The 17,418-nt window shown below is 45.9% G+C and overlaps 1 protein-coding gene across 2 annotated transcripts in view; it reads right to left on the bottom strand.

Moving 5' to 3' along the window:
* Positions 1–17,418, bottom strand: part of gna11b (guanine nucleotide binding protein (G protein), alpha 11b (Gq class)) — a 45,927-nt gene continuing 28,509 nt past the window's right edge. The window contains exons 2-7 of one of the 2 annotated variants that reach the window (XM_062528859.1): positions 13,596–13,780; positions 13,111–13,265; positions 9,925–10,053; positions 3,296–3,425; positions 2,739–2,892; positions 1–2,109 (exon numbers count right to left, since the gene is read on the bottom strand). In XM_062528859.1, coding sequence (XP_062384843.1) covers positions 1,919–2,109; positions 2,739–2,892; positions 3,296–3,425; positions 9,925–10,053; positions 13,111–13,265; positions 13,596–13,780 — 944 coding nt within the window. In that variant the 3' untranslated portion in view covers positions 1–1,918. Of the gene's footprint in view, positions 2,110–2,738; positions 2,893–3,295; positions 3,426–8,715; positions 8,845–9,924; positions 10,054–13,110; positions 13,266–13,595; positions 13,781–17,418 lie in introns of both variants that reach the window. The other variant, XM_062528853.1, reaches the window with a different exon arrangement.

Below are 17,418 nucleotides of genomic sequence, written 5' to 3'. Positions count from 1 at the left end.
AATCCCGCATCCCAGCATCCTTTGCTTCGGCATGTCAAACTTGAGTCAGCTGATAGATAGATAGATAGATGACGCTTCCTTGTGAAAAACAAACAAAAGTAAACTGGTTTAAAAACATTGTGCACCTGGGCCTTTGCAAGCCACCCCATCACACAATTCTGCAGGTAAGAAGGGAGGGATGGAAGAAGGGGATTGTGGGACAGTTATGAGGGGAGGAGGGGGGTGTGAACGTCCATTTGCACGACTATAGCACCCTGTGCCAGTTGCTATCAGGGGCAACTTACGGCCCAACCAATCACGTGAGCCAAACAAGCTGGCCAGGGGGTGCAGGTAGGGGTCAGGGGTTGAGAAGGTGGGACGGGTGTTTGTGAGGGGCAGTGCAGGGCAGGGAAGCGATGCAGCCTACCATAAAACATACGCAACATTACGCAAAGGGATACTCATGACGTCCATTTGCGTCACACACACATGCACACACCCACACATACATGTTTTTCATACATAAATCACTCACTCTCACAAGCACACAGTCTCACTCTCTGATCAAGCTTGATTTGCACATGTATTCAAATATTTAAATAAGTCTGATCTTCATTTCGCTTCTTTAGACTGCTTCAAATTCTGCCATTATATTTCATAGCAAGTACAAGTAGCAATAGTCACTATTATTAAAAATGTGTATTTTTTTAGTTGTTTTTCTTGTAGGATAATCTCAGGAATTTACAGAGATTTCAGGTGTTTATGCTTTTGGAAAACTCATCCCCTTTCACCCCCTTCTCCTCAGCATTATAAAGATGTCGTTTGATTTCAGTCTGGAGTTTGTCGCAATCCAGGTGTTCTACTTTATATGGTGCTGTAATCTTGTTTTTTTGTCTCTTTTGTTTTTGCTTTGCAATGCTCACACCTGTAGATACATTCACCATGTGAGCTGAAGACTTGTGTATGCTGAATGCGTGTGTGTATGTATGCATGTGTGTGCTTATATGTGTATGTGTGCGTGTGTGTGTGTGTGTGTGTGTGTGTTAGTGCCTGCGCCAAACTTTCAATCAAAGTCCTGGCTGTGGTTCCTCATGATGTGCCTACAGCTAGGTGAGGGGGCGCTGTGTGTGTGTGTGTGTGTGTGTGTGTGTGTGTGTGTGTGTGTGTGTGTGTGTGTTTCACATGAAAGGGAAGTGCAGCGACAGGAGTCAGGGCAGTAGTGTCATCAGGGTAGTAGTGTCGTCAGAGTAGTAGTGTCGTCAGAGGAGTAGTGTCGTCAGGGTGGTGATGGGCGTGTTGTGGTGGGGAAAGGGATGGACCTCTTCCGGTGTCCGAGCCTACAAGGATGTTTAGAGTGCACATGCACGCTCGCTCGCCCGCCCACACACACACACACGCGCGCAATCACACACACACACACACACGTACACACACTCTCAGGGCCCTACAGCTGCCAACCAGAAGGAGTGGCTTTGGCAAAAATAATGAAGTGTACAAACAAAGGACGGGGCTCGTGGTAGGGGCAGGAAGATTCAAAGGGAGTAGACAGTGGTACGTGTCAGTTTACGTGTGCGAGTGGGATTCACATATCAACTTTTACACTATTTGTCTGTACGTTTCTGTCTATGCGCATGCGGGCATGTGTGTTTGTGTGTGTTTACGCACATACACAAGAATGTGCATGTGATGCACGTGTGCACACACACACTCAAGTGCACAAATGTACTCACGTATGTGTGTATTTGTGTTTCTGTTTCGTGTATGATTGTGTGCGCGTGCGTGTGTAGTGTGTTCATATGCCTGTGTATATATGCGTGTGTGTTAGTGTTAGCGTGCACGCCTGTACGCCTGTGTGTGTACGCGCATGTGTAATGAGAGTGTGTGTGAGTGTGAGTGTGAGTGTGTGTTGGGGGGTGCTGTATGAGGCCCCAGAGGTGGCTCACACTAGGTTGTACTCTTTAAGGTTGAGCTGCAGGATGGTGTCTTTAACGGCGGCGAAGACAAAGCGGATGTTCTCCGTGTCGGTGGCGCAGGTGAAGTGCGAGTAGATGATCTTGTCGCTGTCGGGGTTCAGGTCCACAAACATCTTCAGGATGAACTCCCGGGCTGCCTGTGCATCCCGCTGCGGGCCTGCCAATTGGGACGGGAGAACAGTCAGTCAATCAGTTCAACTACCAGTTTTATAGCTATTTCCATGAAAACGTTGACATGCTTGCTATGAAAAAATGATGACGTTAGGTGGTGAGCATTCAGCTGCCCAGAGCGAGATTCTGCGAATACTCAGTACCTGCGCCACAGTGTGATAGACTGATTTAAAAGCTGGTCCTTAATGATGAAAAAAGAACAGTAATATTCTCTCTGAACCATGAGAGATGCTTTTAGTCCAGAGTCAGTCAGACACGTTTCTGACCCATGATGTATTTCAAGTATGTAGTTTAGTGACAAACCCTGGCAAATCAACCCCCAAATAAGAGCACACTATGGCTTCATGGCGAGTTACAAAGACTGCATTGCAAGGGATGTCCAGCATGACCTTATGGGCTTATAGTGCAGAGACTGTTGATGGACAAGGATTCATGGCATGGTAATATTGATGACTTGTATGGCTTTATTCTCTTAGCAAACCAACAACAATGGAGTTTGTCTTGTATGTTTACCACTTCTTCACAGTTAAAAAAAAAGGTACCCAGGTTAGCAACAAAACCACAAAAAGAGAAAAACACGAGAGAAAAAACACGGCGCCACTGTGGGACACTGACCGTCAAACTCAGGGAAGTAGTCCACCAGGTGGGAATAGGAGATTTTCTCCTCCAGAAGGTCCTTCTTGTTGAGGAAGAGAATGACAGAGGAGTTCTGGAACCAAGGATATGTGATGATGGTCCGGAACAAGGCCTTGCTCTCCTCCATACGGTTCTGCGGGAGGCAGGCGGAGAGGGTTGGTGAGCGGGGGGCGGAGACAGACAATAAGGTGGCAAAAAAGGAAGAAAAGAGCAAAACACACTAAACAAGCTGACGTAATGTCTGACCACTGAAGACTTACAGCCCAGAGTGCTCCTTTTAGTCCCTTTGAGAGGGTTTTAGTCCAACTATAGACAGTTTAGCGTTGAAGGTCAGTGCTTTTTCAGGACTTCAGTTCAGGTGGATTTGTTCAGACCTGGGTTGCCAAACTGAGCTAAGACTGCAAAGTTGCAGCTAGCGGCAGCTGTTACCACCACACACTAAATATCAAAACTGTGCAATCATACACTGTACTCAATTTACAACCTTGTAACCGATGAAAACGTTGGTGTGCACACAGTGATTCAGCCAGCAGTACCTCGTTATCGGACTCCACAAGGACCTGATCGTACTCGCTCAACGCCACAAGGAACATGATGGACGTGACGTTCTCAAAGCAGTGGATCCACTTCCGCCTCTCGGAACGCTGGCCTCCGACATCCACCATCCTGAGAGAGGGGAAGTGGAGAGAGAGAGAGAGAAAGAGAGATAAAGAAGAAAGGGGCAAAAAAGAGAGAGAGAGGGAGCAGGAAGAGGGGATGGAGAGATCCAAGAGACAGAGAAGGAGGAAGAGGAAACACTTTACTATTGGAGATCATTTCAGCCACACCTCACTCGTTTCTTTTTTAAAATAGCTACTATAGTTGCTATATACTCTGCCAATGCTTTGATTTAGCTTCAATAAGTTTTGCTCTTTGCCCCTAAATTTACATTACATTAGTACTGTTCCATTACGACATCATTAAGTAGCTCAGGTTTCCTTGCGACCTTCCCATGAACTGAACTCCCTAATGTTTCAAATGGTACATGTGTGTTCTTCATGCTTTTAAATAGGGACAGCACATAATCAACGTTTCAAATACAGAGCTGAATTGATTTTAAATGTGTGGAACAATAATTTGCACATAGCACTTAGACAGTAATCCTATTTTTTATCCTGTAAAAATCACAGTTTGGTGTGGCCCTAATTAAACAACACAAAGTGCAAAGTCTATCAACAAGCAATTGTTTTGTGCATTTTGTGCATTAACTACAGCTGCCACAAGTTTTGATCTAACTCATAAATGTGTTGCAGATGAGGTCTTGTCCATGGTATTATTAAATTAGCTTTAGCTTGACTTATCTTTATATCACTTTGCCCATCAAACAAATTAGGGCCTACTGTATTGCTGTTATTATTGGATCTGTGGTAACTATTTTGTAAGCTACTGCTAAACAGAGGAAAGAAGCAGCTTTTCTTTTTTTTCTGGTTTAATTGCTCACAAATTTTTAGCTGCTTTGGAAGTACAGGATAAATGTTGAACTGTGATCTAAGAAAGTCGGCCTAACAGTCATAAAAGCACTTCAGTTCATGACAAGAATGCAAGGACACGTTCTCTGTGATTTGACTGATATTTTAACCTAGCCTTTAACTATGTTTATACTCACATACCTACAAAAAGTAGTCAAAATAACAAAGGTTGAAGTAAGTCAAACATAAAAGAAAAAAAAACTTCTGCTACATACATGCAGGAAGGACATAACCATAATGTTTATATGAAGCTAAAGACAACAATAGTACATAATGTAAGACAAGAGGAGGATTAAACTTTCCAATGGACGGATCCAAAAATCTACCACAGAGTACACGGGTAAGATTTTTGCCTTACGAACACCCAAATCCATTAGGGTTGAGAAGCAGAATCTGCACCAGTTTCACTAAGTCTACATGGGCTCGTCTCTGTCTCTGTCCTCTTCTTAGGTGTGTGTGCTACCTGCAGCAGACTCCATTACTGGTGTTCCTTACTCAGGAAAACAGCTCTGGCACCTCTTCAGAGTGAAAGTCGCAGGAAGTTTGCAGCTGGAGGCTTTTTTTGTTGGATGGTGCAACAGATTTTATGCTCACCATTTAAGGCCTATAACAACCTTTGCCAGTATGAATGTGGCGTCGTCAGCTCGATATAATTACTGCCCAAACATGGAAAATCCTCTATGGGAAAATGAATAGGACTGATTCTGTTGAATATGACTATATCTGATACATTGTATCTTTTTTTTTCAAATACAGGCTTTTCATGTTTGGATTTTCATTATATTCAGTTCTCCAAATCATCAGTTGGTTACGTTGGTTGTTTTCCTTGAGATTACGGAGGCAATGCCACCTGCTGCTATGTAGAGTTGAATTGAACACTGATAGTAATGGTGTGCCATTGGAGCTACAGTCTAGCAGGACCTTCAGGACCTTCACGTACATTTATTTGTGAGATGAAAAAGTCACATTTCAACTTCAGTGCATGTCCAGAACTGCTTGCTTCTCAACACTAATGGGCTCGAAGGGTGATGATGTAACCAAGAAACAGCTCAAACTAAACCAGGCAGGCTTCCCACACACACAGATCCAGATTCCCAACAGCCTTGGGCTAATACTGCACTGGATAGGGGAGAGTAAAAAGTTGTTCTCTGCCAAATCTCTCTCTCCCTCTCTTTCTCTCTGTCTCATCATCATCTCTCTCTCTCTCTCTCTCTCTCTCTCTCTCATCTTTTGACGCACTACATCTCTTCCTCTTCATCTCATTCTCTCCGCCCCTCTGCTGTTGGGAACCCAGGCCTGGAGTCAACGTCACACACACACACACACGTGTCATGTGACCTGACGAAAGTGCACAGTGCCCATCACCACTCATGAACATGATCACTCTCCATGCATTACAGCAAGAGAAACGGGCCAAAAGATCCACTCCAAACCCACAAAAAGCCATCCCGTATGTGCTACTAGCAGAAACACACAAGGCAGAGGAGTGGTATTAAACAGAACAGGGAGAGGCAAGAGAGAGAGAGAGAAAGGAGGGAGAGAGAGAAACAACCAAGAGAAAGACAGACAGAAAAAAAACAGACAGACAAAACATGGATAGACAGAGTGAAAATGAGATGGACAGATGATAGATAGACATAAACATAGAGAGAAACAGAGATGGATAGAAACACAGATATAAAGATAAAAATGAAGACCCGGGAGCCGAACAGAACAGGTGTACTAAGCTCACTATTTGCCTCTCTTTATTCCATGTCTCCTCCAGGTTTCCTCCGTATCCCTTCCATCTATGTGTTCTCCCTCATTCACCTTTCTGTATCACATTGATTTTTTTTCACATCCCTCTCCTTCTCCACAATATTCCCCACTGTCTCTCTACTCATCTTTGGTCACGAGGTCTCCATCCATGAGTCGTCCATGTGACATTTTGCTAATACACCCCAACCCACCCAACCCCCAGCCACCCCAACCCACTTCTCCATCCCCACTCTTCTCTTCTTAGGTTCTCCTCATCATCCAACCCCCCCATTGCTCTCCTCTCTTCCTTCATCATTCTCTCTCCTCTTCATCCATCCATCTCCTGGTATCCCATCCAATCAATCTCTCTCTCCTCTGGCACCACCCTATCACTCCTTTCTCTCTATCCCTCTCTCTTGTCCTGCATCCTCTATTCTTCTCATCCCACCACTCATCTCTCTCTATCCCCCTCTATTCTTCTCATCCCACCAGTCATCTCTCTCTCTATCCCCCTCTATTCTTCTCATCCCACCACTCATCTCTCTCTATCCCTCTCTATTCTTCTCATCCCACCACTCATCTCTCTCTATCCCTCTCTCTTGTCCTCCATCCTCTATTCTTCTCATCCCACCACTCCACTTTCTCCCTCCCCAGTTTCTCTTCTTCGGGTGTCACTACTTCCTTCCTCCTCTTCCCCCTCTCTTCCCCATTTCTCTTTTCTCACTCACTTTTTCCCTTCCTTCCTCATTTCCTTTCCTCATCCCCCACTTCTCTCTGATGACTTAACTCATGTGTGTGTTTCAACTCGGGCCAGAGCTCCTGGAGGCAATTAAAATACCACAGCATTGTTCAGACACACACACACACATAAGTATGGACAGACACACAGCTATATACACACACTCCACTAGACACACACACAAACACACACCTGTCAAGACAGACACACACTTTGTCTGTCCACACTGACAGACACAGACAAAAAAACAACAGATGTGGCCTCTCCCATTCACTCTGCCTCTGAGACAGAGATAAAGAGAGATATAGAGATATAATGGAATAAAACAAGAAAAGTGTGAGAGAGATTGAGAGTAAAGAGAGAAAGACACATTGGAGAAGAGAGGATGTTCTTCACATCAATGCCCTGTCTTGTAATCTATGGCACCCCCTTGTGTCTGTATGCAGGGGAATGGAGAGAGGAGCAGCGAATGATGGTGAGAGTGATGGGACTCCATGGCGCCCTCTGGTGTCCCTGTGTGCATACAGCCAGGCGCACAGAGAGAGGCGGAGAGAGAGAGAGGAGGGTGGGGGGCTGACAGGGGCTTTGACAAACGAGGCCCTCCAGGAACGGATGCCCAAAATAAAGCTCCTTCACACGGCCGACCTCCTTCTGCCTGACGCCAGACACATGCGGCCTACTTACAAACATGGCCACCAACCTCAATGTAGGCCGCCGTGCCACACCCCGCAGGCTACACTACCTCAGCAGAGAGGGAGGGATGGAGGGATGGAGGGCGAGAGAGAGACGGATGGAGGGAGGAGGAGAGGAAGAGGAAGAGGGTGGGGGGGTAAAGGGATGGAGCAACAGAAAAAAAATGAGAACAAGAAAGAGAAACTGAGAGAGAGAAGAGATGGAGAAAGCGCCAAAAGTCCGCACGGGGACGGAGACATAAAATGAGGGATGAAAAAGAGGGATGAGTAGAGAGGGGTGAAATACGCATCAAGTGAGGCAGTAGCCATTGCAACGGCAGCATTAATGTGGGTAAAGCCAAGAAGAGAACCAGACAGACAATATGAAACTGGGCCACAGAGTCTGGGCGGATGGGGTAGCAGGCAGCACATATAAATGCCCCAGCCTCTGATAAATGCCCCAGCCTCTGATACAGGAAGAGGCTGATATCCAAAAAGGCTCATCTTTGATACGCTCAGGAACACTTACCAGAATGCATGTGCACAGACACCCACAGAAACACACACACTGCCAATGGAATACTCTCGTAGTGCTAGGACCAGGTTTGACAACAGGTCTATCTCACTACAAACTGTCTGAAGGCAGAGGCAAAATGCAAATAAGTACCCTGTAGACACTTGCAAACACAGAGGCAGTACCCAGGCTCGTGATGGGACTCTTACTTCCTGGTCAAGCAATATTAGCCAATAGCCACATCCTCTAGTCAGCCACATCTCCTGCTGTATAACGGCAACTGATTATTTACACACCATACTTTATTCATCTTTTCAGCATGTATTGAAATCTAACTCCACTGTTTTTCTACAAGGCTAAAATTACATCCAAGTCCATGATCCAACTTCTCACCGACTCTCCACCAGAGTTTGCCTTCCACTTTCAACAAATGTAAAGCACAAGGAACTGTTTTTCCAAGATGCACTCTAATGTTCAGGAAGATAATGCACAATACTGAATTGTTGTGTGTGTGAGCGCGGGCGCGCGGGCACACACACACACACACACACACAGTCTATTTCCGCATCTGACACACACAAACACATGGTAGAAAATATTTGTGGAGGGGAACAGGTCCCTAGCACGCACATACACTCGCTCACACACACACACACACACACCCTTGTCTAAATGCATCTGTCTCTTTCATCAGAAGCAGTCCTGCAGCCTCTCTCACACAGACACACACAGAGCGACGGCGTGAGGTTCGGCGCAGGTCCAGGGCGGCCCTGGCGGATTAGTGTACCTGAAGATGATGCTCTGAAGGTCGAATGGGTACTCTATGATGCCGGTGGTAGGGATGCGCACCCTAAGCACATCCTGCTGTGTGGGCAGGTAGTTGGGCTCGGCAATGCGATCCAGATCGCTAAGATAGCTATAGAGAGAGAGAGACAGGCAGACAGGAGAGAGAGAGAGAGAGGGAGAGAGAGAGAGAGAGAGAGAGAGAGAGAGAGAGAGAGACAGAAAGACCAAGACAGGAAGAGAGATGGAAAAAGAGAGAGCGAGAAGAGGAGAAACAGAAAGAACCCAAAAGACAGGGATAGACAGAGACAAAAGGAGAGAGAGAGAGAGAGAGAGAGAGAGAGGAGGAAAACCAGAGACAGGCAGAGAGAGAACGAGAGAGAGAAATACAGAGCACAGAAACAGTCAAATCCCAGATAAAGAACAGAGATGTTGGAATGTACAGACTCACACACACCTGTGCTCCTTCACCTGTGGTCAAGGCAGAGCCGGTGTGTGAGTGTGTGATCCAAGTCTGAGGTGAAGACGGACAGGGTCACGTCCCCCACGACCCCTGATCTCTGGGACTACAGACCCAGCATCCCACTGCACCCCCACTGAGAGGCGGCCAGGCCTTTAGCATGTTCAGCTACACACCCGACACGAGACTGTGGCGCTGCTGCTACTGCTACTAGCATCGCCAGCTAGCTGTGCGTCTTCAGTCTTTGGCATACTGGGCCAGATTCCAGGAGCATCGACACTCCGCAAATGTCAGTAAACAGTTCTTTAGCTTTTGTAAACAGCTCCAAAAATCAAGTAGATAAGCTCTTGGCTGTTGAGCCGTTGGCATGCTTACTTAGATTCCACTACCGCCGTGACACTGGAGGTGTTAGCACGAGGCTAAAGAACCATTAGCAAATCAGTTTTATGGCCAAAAATGTAAAGCTCATTATCGCTCTTACCATCAGGGCACAATTTGTGTATCCTCGTGTAATGGGTCATAAAGCCCTACTAATTTCAGCAGAGTAAATATTGCACAGCCGACGTGATGCGTGTGTGTGTGTGAGCTTTGGCATGGCCTGCAATCTTCAGTGAGGGTGTCTTATGAGATCAGTAGTGGTGGCAGCAGCAACAGCGGTACAGGCAGCGAGCGGTTGTTTCTGGCGTGGACCACTAGAGGGAGCACAGCTCTGCTTTGCCCTGCATTGTGCTGCGCTCTGCCCGGTACCAGTACCTGAAGATGACATTCTCCAGGTCGAAGGGATACTCTATGATGCCCGTGGTGGGCACACGCACGCGCAGCACGTCCTGCTGAGTGGGCACGTAACTGGGCGCGGTCACGCGCTCCAGATCCGTCAGGTAGCTGCAGGGTCAAAGGCATGTTATATACATACACACACGTACACACAGGTTCTCACATGTACGCAAGTACACTCACACACACACACAGGTTCTCACATGTACGCAAGTACACTCACACACACACACACACACACAGGTTCTCACATGTACGCAAGAACACACACACACACACACACACACACACACACACACACAGGTTCTCACATGTACGCAAGAACACACACACACACACACACACACACACACAGGTTCTCACATGATCGCATGAACACACACACTGCAAATTCACACACTAAATAACTACAAAAAAATGAAACAGTGTAAGTGTAGAGTGTATTTGTGTATTCATAAATAAGTATATGTATATACATATATGTATAATATATATTAAGTATGATTAAGTTGATCAGCCTTACACTCTGTAACCACCTAAACATCATGCCATGTGCTGGCACCTCGTACTGCAGCCTGGTTCCATGTGCTCCTCTAAAACCTGGCAGTGTGCGTCTGTCCACTATCTTTTGTTGTGTTCTTCCGTTTCACTATCCGGTAGAAGCCGGTAGCCTCATAATACCCTATTGTGTGACCTAGTACCCTGTGTGTGTGTATGCATGCATATATGTATATGTATGTATATGTGTGTGTGTGTGTGTGTGTGTTCCTGTGTGATGCTGTGTAACCAGCTCTGGTGTGTTTGCCAGAGGTGAAACCATGTGTCTGTCTGTGTAGTCTCAGAGACCAGTTTCCTCGTCATATTTACTTATTCAAACCACTTACCAGGACAATGTGTATGCATATGGGTGTGTGTGTGAGTGTGTGTGTGTATGTCTGTTTCAGTTCCTTCTTCAATTTCAGCTTCATGGGTTTAAGGGGTTGGGGATGTTTTAACATTTCATGGCCATTAAACTGATGCACTCCAAGTCTGATGGCTTCCCAGAGAACACACACATGTGGTTAAGTCCACCCCATAACTGGGGTTTCCAGAAAGTTCCACGCACTCGCCTGGTCCCATATTCGGCAGTTCCTTAAGAGTGGAGCTGGTGAGGTGGTTCTACCTTAAAGGAATATTTCGGTATTTTACACTTTAAGCCCGTTTTCTGTATTGCCTAGCATGAAAACGAGTGTTTGACACCGAAATCTCGACGATTGTGCCTGTTTGTGGAATTTGGCAGCTTTAGAATAGAGCTCTGTATGGCTTTAACATTGCTCGCTTTGTGCATGGACTATTCTGTCCTTAAAACACCCCTAAACGTTCGTTTTAAAAAATGTGCAGCTCACCGAGTGGCTACTGGTCTTCAACGATCTTCTATAGCAAGTTTAGCAGCGAAATACAGCTTCTGTCATCTTTTATCAGGGATTTGCGAAATCCCGGAAGTACTTTTTCAGATACCTCACAACCGTGTGTGCCTAATATAACACAACAGAATTTGAATTTCACTGCAAAACTTGCTATAGAAGATTGTTGAAAACCAGTAACCACTCAGTGAGCTGCACATTTTTAAAAACGAACGTTTAGGGGTGTTTTAAGGACAGAATAGCCCATGCACAAAGCGAACAATGTTAAAAGCCATACAGAGCTCCATTCTAAAGCTGCCAAATTTCACAAACAGGCTCAATCGTCGAGATTTCGGTATCAAACACTCATTTTCATGCTAGGCAATACAGAAAACGGGCTTAAAGTGTAAAATACCGAACTATTCCTTTAACTGACGTGCAGAATGCCCCAAAAAGATTTGTCGCTCTAGTAGTGTATATGTGTGTGTGTGTGTGTGTGTGTGTTGTAGATGTATACAGTATATGCATGTGTGTGTGTGTGTGGGCTGGGCTGGGCACCCAACCAAAGGGATGGTCTGTGGTTCCTGCAGGACCTGCAAATACCATCAGCTTCCTTTAATGCCCTCTTAAAGCAGCGGATGTGCCCTCATTAATGGTAGGAGAGAAGAGAGAAAGAAATAAAGAAAGAGAGAGAGAGAGAGAGAGAGAGAGAGAGAGAGAGAGAGAGAAAGAAAGAAAGAAAGAAAGAGAGAGAGAAAGAGAAAGAAAGAGAGAGAGAGAGAGAGAGGCAGGTGGCGCCAGTGGTTTTCTCTGACTGATGGCTTGCTCCATCCTGTCTCCCTAGCTCTGTGAGCCTGAGGGTGCAGTTTGGTGTGCCACCACCAGAGGGCTGCAGTCAGTGCCGCCTCTAGCCGGAGCTCGTCTCTGCTGCAGCCCTCCGGCTCCACAGAAGGACACTTCCAGCACAGGGAACGATCACATAGGAAGTCAGGGAGTGTGAGAATGTGTGTGAAAGTGTGCATGTATATGTGATCTATTACTACAGTCTAAGTCTGAATAGTGAACAGAGTGGATTTATTTGGAGAACTTCGTAGTGCACACTGCACATCTCCGATCCATTTCTGTGTGTGTGTGTTTTAATCAGGTGGCCCTATGCGGTAGGCCGTATTCCTTCCTTCTAAGTGTGTCCGTCAGCAGAGGGACACAGACCCAGGGGACAGCCGAGCCCACTATCAGGCGCCACTCCAAACATGGACGCGACTTCCTGCCAGTTTCCTGTTTGCATCACCACACTTGAGTTCAGAAAGTGGTGATCCTTACTCATCACCCGTCACATCTACGAGTGTGTGCTATGTATGTACATTCATCTTCAGTTGTTTAGGTTACTTTGTGTCCTGAAATGTATTTAATTTAATCTTATTCATCCATTCACTCATCTTCCTCCCTTCATCTCTCTCTCTCTCACACACACACACACACACACACACACACATTCACACACAGCAAGGAAATAAACAGTTAGGCTAACAAATGCATTAAAAAACAGACAACAGTTCATTCACCTCATCATGGTCACGAACCCTGAGTCAATGTCTCATTCATCCTGTTTCTCTTTCTCGCTCACACACATCCACACACACTGCACATGATCACATTGACTGATTCCTTTTCTTGGCCAACTCCTAAATAATACACTCCTCAACTCCCCATTCTCTCACACACTACTCATCTCATCCTTATAGGGTGTGTGTGTGTGTGTGTGTGTGTGTGTGTGTACACTCACTATTTGGTGGAGTCAGAGAGCTGGTACTCTCGGCGGCGGTCATAGGCCTCCTGGATGCCGGGGTCGGTCCACAGCATCTTCACGGCGCTGACGTAGGGCGGTTCGAACGACGACACCTTCTCTATGTCCACCTCCTTCACCAGCATGGCGTTGGACTGAGCACAGACACACACACAGACACACACAGACACAGACACACAAACAGACACAGCCATATGAGACTAATCATGGTTGGGGTCAGAAGTCTGAGCTAGAGTCTGCCCGAGGTCAAACGCAACAGAAATACCCACTGATGAATTATGCACTCCATATTACAATTAGCTGGGAACTGTGAACATATAGTTCATCATGAACTGACAACCTATTCATGTGCCTCTCGGCGCTACACCTGGAGCCAAAAACCTGAGTAATGCAATGCAAGCGCTGCCAAAGTGGTGCTATTTGGGTCCAGCCCTGGGTTCTAGGTTCTGTGTCTCGGTTCTCACCTTGTTCTGGTCGTACTTGTACCCGATCTTGAGATTCTCGGTGGCGCGGATCATGGCCTGCATGGAGGTGAAGATGTTCTGGTATACCAGCTTGGTGAAGCCGCGCTTGTCCTCGTCAGTGTAGCCCGCGCCATGGATGATGCGCATCTGCTTGATGAAGGTGCTCTTGCCGCTCTCGCCTGTGCCTGGAAACACACAAGAATGCACAAGTTCAGTTAAACAACTACACAAAAAAAAAAAAACCTTCCAGAGTTCCAGAATTATAACGTAATTCCAGAATTTCAAAGCAAATCTAAATGAACTCCCATCTAACATGGTTGCTTGAGTTCATTACTGCATCACAACTGTTGTGTATTACTTAATCTTCTATTCCGGGAACCAGACGAATCTGAGAGATCATTGCATTTGTCCTGACATATCTAGACACTCTTCCAATGAAACTGATTTCCAACCGGGCAAATCACAACCACTTATCCAATATGGTGGGCTTCAAGCAATGACAGAGGACCAACAGTTGAGACACTTTTGTACACAACCAACGGCTCCATTGACTGCAATAGCACTTTATAATGACTCCCATCTGGGCAGAGAGAGAGGAACAACATTTTAAATATTTTTTCTTTATGTATGTATGCATGTTTGTTGGAAACTGACAATTAACTGATGATGGGGTCCTCCTGACCTGGTGTTGTTATTTCTACTTTCTAACTAGATACTTGTAATTGAAGGGCTCAGACCTCAAAAGCTAGAAGTCAAGCACTCCGTCAGTATCTGGAGTGAGCGGAGTAGGTCACTTGAGGTTTGGGATCAAAAAAGAGGCCACAGGTCAGGTCACACTGATTTGTGAAGTGTGCTACTTCCGCCTTTCTTAAGTGATCCTGTGCTAGTTCCACTATTCCAGAGTGCTCTTTCTTGGACTAGTTCCACTCTTCTGGGGCCTGTACTACGAAGCGGGGTTACTGGCTTAGCTGGGTAACTTCGAGAGTAAGTTGATCACGTGTGGCGTAACTTCCTGATTAACCCGTACTACAAAAGGTGGATAGGTTTTAACCGAGGTATGCTGCCATGGCAATATACGCTGCATCTCAAACCTGCTCCGAGCAGGTTAAGTTCTTGGTTAACCCGAGGTTTGCGGTTAACCACACCCTTTATAGGCGAAGTACCACCCCACCATGTCGACGTAGGCTACCTGGAAGATCCATATCCATTATTGGAGCGCAAATTGTAAGCGGCTGAAGATAACCAGGTTTTTGTCAACCCCGGTTTAGCAAAGTAACCCTGGGTTACATCTGGGTAGGTTGAACTCCCTTCGTAGTACAGGCCCCTGGTGTGTTCTTGTGTTCGTTCTGCTGTTCTAGTGTTTTCCTGGAGGTTCCTCCAAACTCAGAGAATGTGGGATAATGTTATGATTAGTTGAGAGATTAGGAATCACCCTGTCTCACCTTTAATTAACTTGTTTACTAATGACAACTGGACACACCCATAACTATTCTGACACATACAGTAGAAAGGTATGGAATCCCTTACTGGTTATCAACAACACTAGACAAAATTTGGATGAATCTGTGGGCACACTTGAATTCGCACTGGAGATTTGCCTAGCCTTCCCATTCAATCCCATTTCCATATCACCAAAAACCCAGGAACCAATTCACAACTGCTTATCCGACATGGGACAGGCTTTCTACAGCAAAGGAGTACGGTTAGGAGTACTGTTGAACACAACCACTGGCTGACCAGATGGGCGTCAGTGGATGACCGTGTCTTCTTTGGAATTGAGTTTAAAAACCTTTGTTTAACCGACAAGAATGATGTGCTTGCTGAACTTTTATACTTTTACACCCCTTCAGAAGTGAGCAGTTAAGTCCAGACCGATTCTGTTCTGAGAATCCGCCTGGTGTCAGCGAAGCTAACTAACATTTACAAACAGGATCAAATAGGGAGGGGTCTATGTGCATGGGACAGACAGAGACAAAGAGGACTGCATAGAGAATGTGTGCATATTGTATCACCAAGAGCATAGAGGATGTTTGTGAAACCTATGGACAGTACAGGAGAGGTTATATATGTGAAATTGAATACTCTTTACAGGACTAAGTCTGTAGTGGTTAATGTCAATACTGCAGGACTAGGTGATTGTAAAGGTGCAACAGAAACCCTTTAATAGGGAATAAGGAAATTGGCATAGGACCTATTGTACCTACAAAGGTGTACCTCTAACCAAATGTACATAACAACAAGAATCACAACTAGCCTACTGCATTGTTAGCTGGCACAAATGAGACATGATAAGCATTGCATGCTGTTGAACGAGTCTGAACATTGCTAAATGTCAACTGCGTGTGATAACCCGCCTACACCAAGTTTTCCCATCACTATTTTTAAAAGCAACAGGAAGGCTAGTTCATTTCGAACCCATAGGATGACACTGTTTAGTACATGTATATGACAATGAGACTGCCCCTATATGCTCACACATACTTCAACCTCTAAAACACACATTTGGGCGGCATCAGTAAAGCAGACAGGGTTTAAAATGAGTTCTCCCTCACTCACAGGCCCATAGCTGACAACGTACGAGTACTGGGGCCATGCCCCTCCGGACTAGAACCATGACGGGAACCCAATCCAGGCTTGACCAGCACTGGACCTACTTCACCAGATGTTCTCATCAGCCAGTGGGTGGGGTGGGTAGATAGGTAGGCATGTACAGTATGTATGTATGTATGCATGTGTGTGTGTGTATATGAGGATATGTATGTATGCATGTGTGTGTGTGCGTGTGTGTTATATGAGGATTGTGTGAAGCCATACAAATATATGAACAAACGCACACTTACTTCCCTACACACATACGGTTCCCAAACATACACATTTACCTATTGACACATGCACACACACAGACACAGTCTGGGTCACACACACACACACTCGCACACACGTGTCGCTTGTCAGGACCTGAACACGGCCTGGACGTCTCCTCACAGCCGCCTTTGTGTTGCTACCACGGCAACAATCACATTAAACAAACAACACACATACATGATGATGTCACATGTGTGCGTACAAAAACACACACACACACACACAGACAGTTTGCAGCAGTTCACGCATACACCCACATGAATGAACACAGGTTTTGCGTCAGCTTATGCACACACACATATTTTTGTTAGCCAAAACACACAGAGGAAGAGAGACGGGCCGAGAGCGAGGGAGAGGGAGAGACGGACGGAGAGGACAGGAAAATGACAGAAATGAAAGAGAGCGGCAGAGCACTGACTGACAGAGCTGAGGCAATCTGTGCTGCAGCAGAAACTGAAACTGCCTTCATCACACCGCGGTTTACCACAAGGTTCATAATCAGTCATCAGTTATCTACGGCACCACCCCACATGCGCACACACACACACACACACACACACACACACACACACACACACAGCCAGAACGCAGACACATGATTTACCCACAGTTGAAACCCACGAGCCTGAAAAAACCCAAATTCATTCACAAAGTGAATAGTCTGGTGACTCTCGATAGGGAAGCGTTTGCAACACTTGCATCGGATCTAGCCTTACCAATCAAATTGATCAGAGATTCCCAACGCTACTTCTATTTCACCTAAACTTTACCTAAACTGACAATAAACAGCATCAACAGTCAGGACACAATGTATGAGGGTCTTCCCCTGTAGTCACTGATTGGCCTGAGGGAAATGGCTATGAATTGTGTTGTGTTCACATTTGTTGACAGGAAGTGTGTGGTCTCTTAGTGACCAGTAGTCGGTCATCTTCTCAGAAGGCCTGCGTCTAAATGGGGT

This window comes from Sardina pilchardus, chromosome 2, assembly GCF_963854185.1.
Source record: "Sardina pilchardus chromosome 2, fSarPil1.1, whole genome shotgun sequence".
Taxonomy (NCBI): domain Eukaryota; kingdom Metazoa; phylum Chordata; class Actinopteri; order Clupeiformes; family Clupeidae; genus Sardina; species Sardina pilchardus.
Note: the sequence above shows the minus strand (reverse complement) of the source record. Positions and strands in the feature narration are given on the sequence as shown.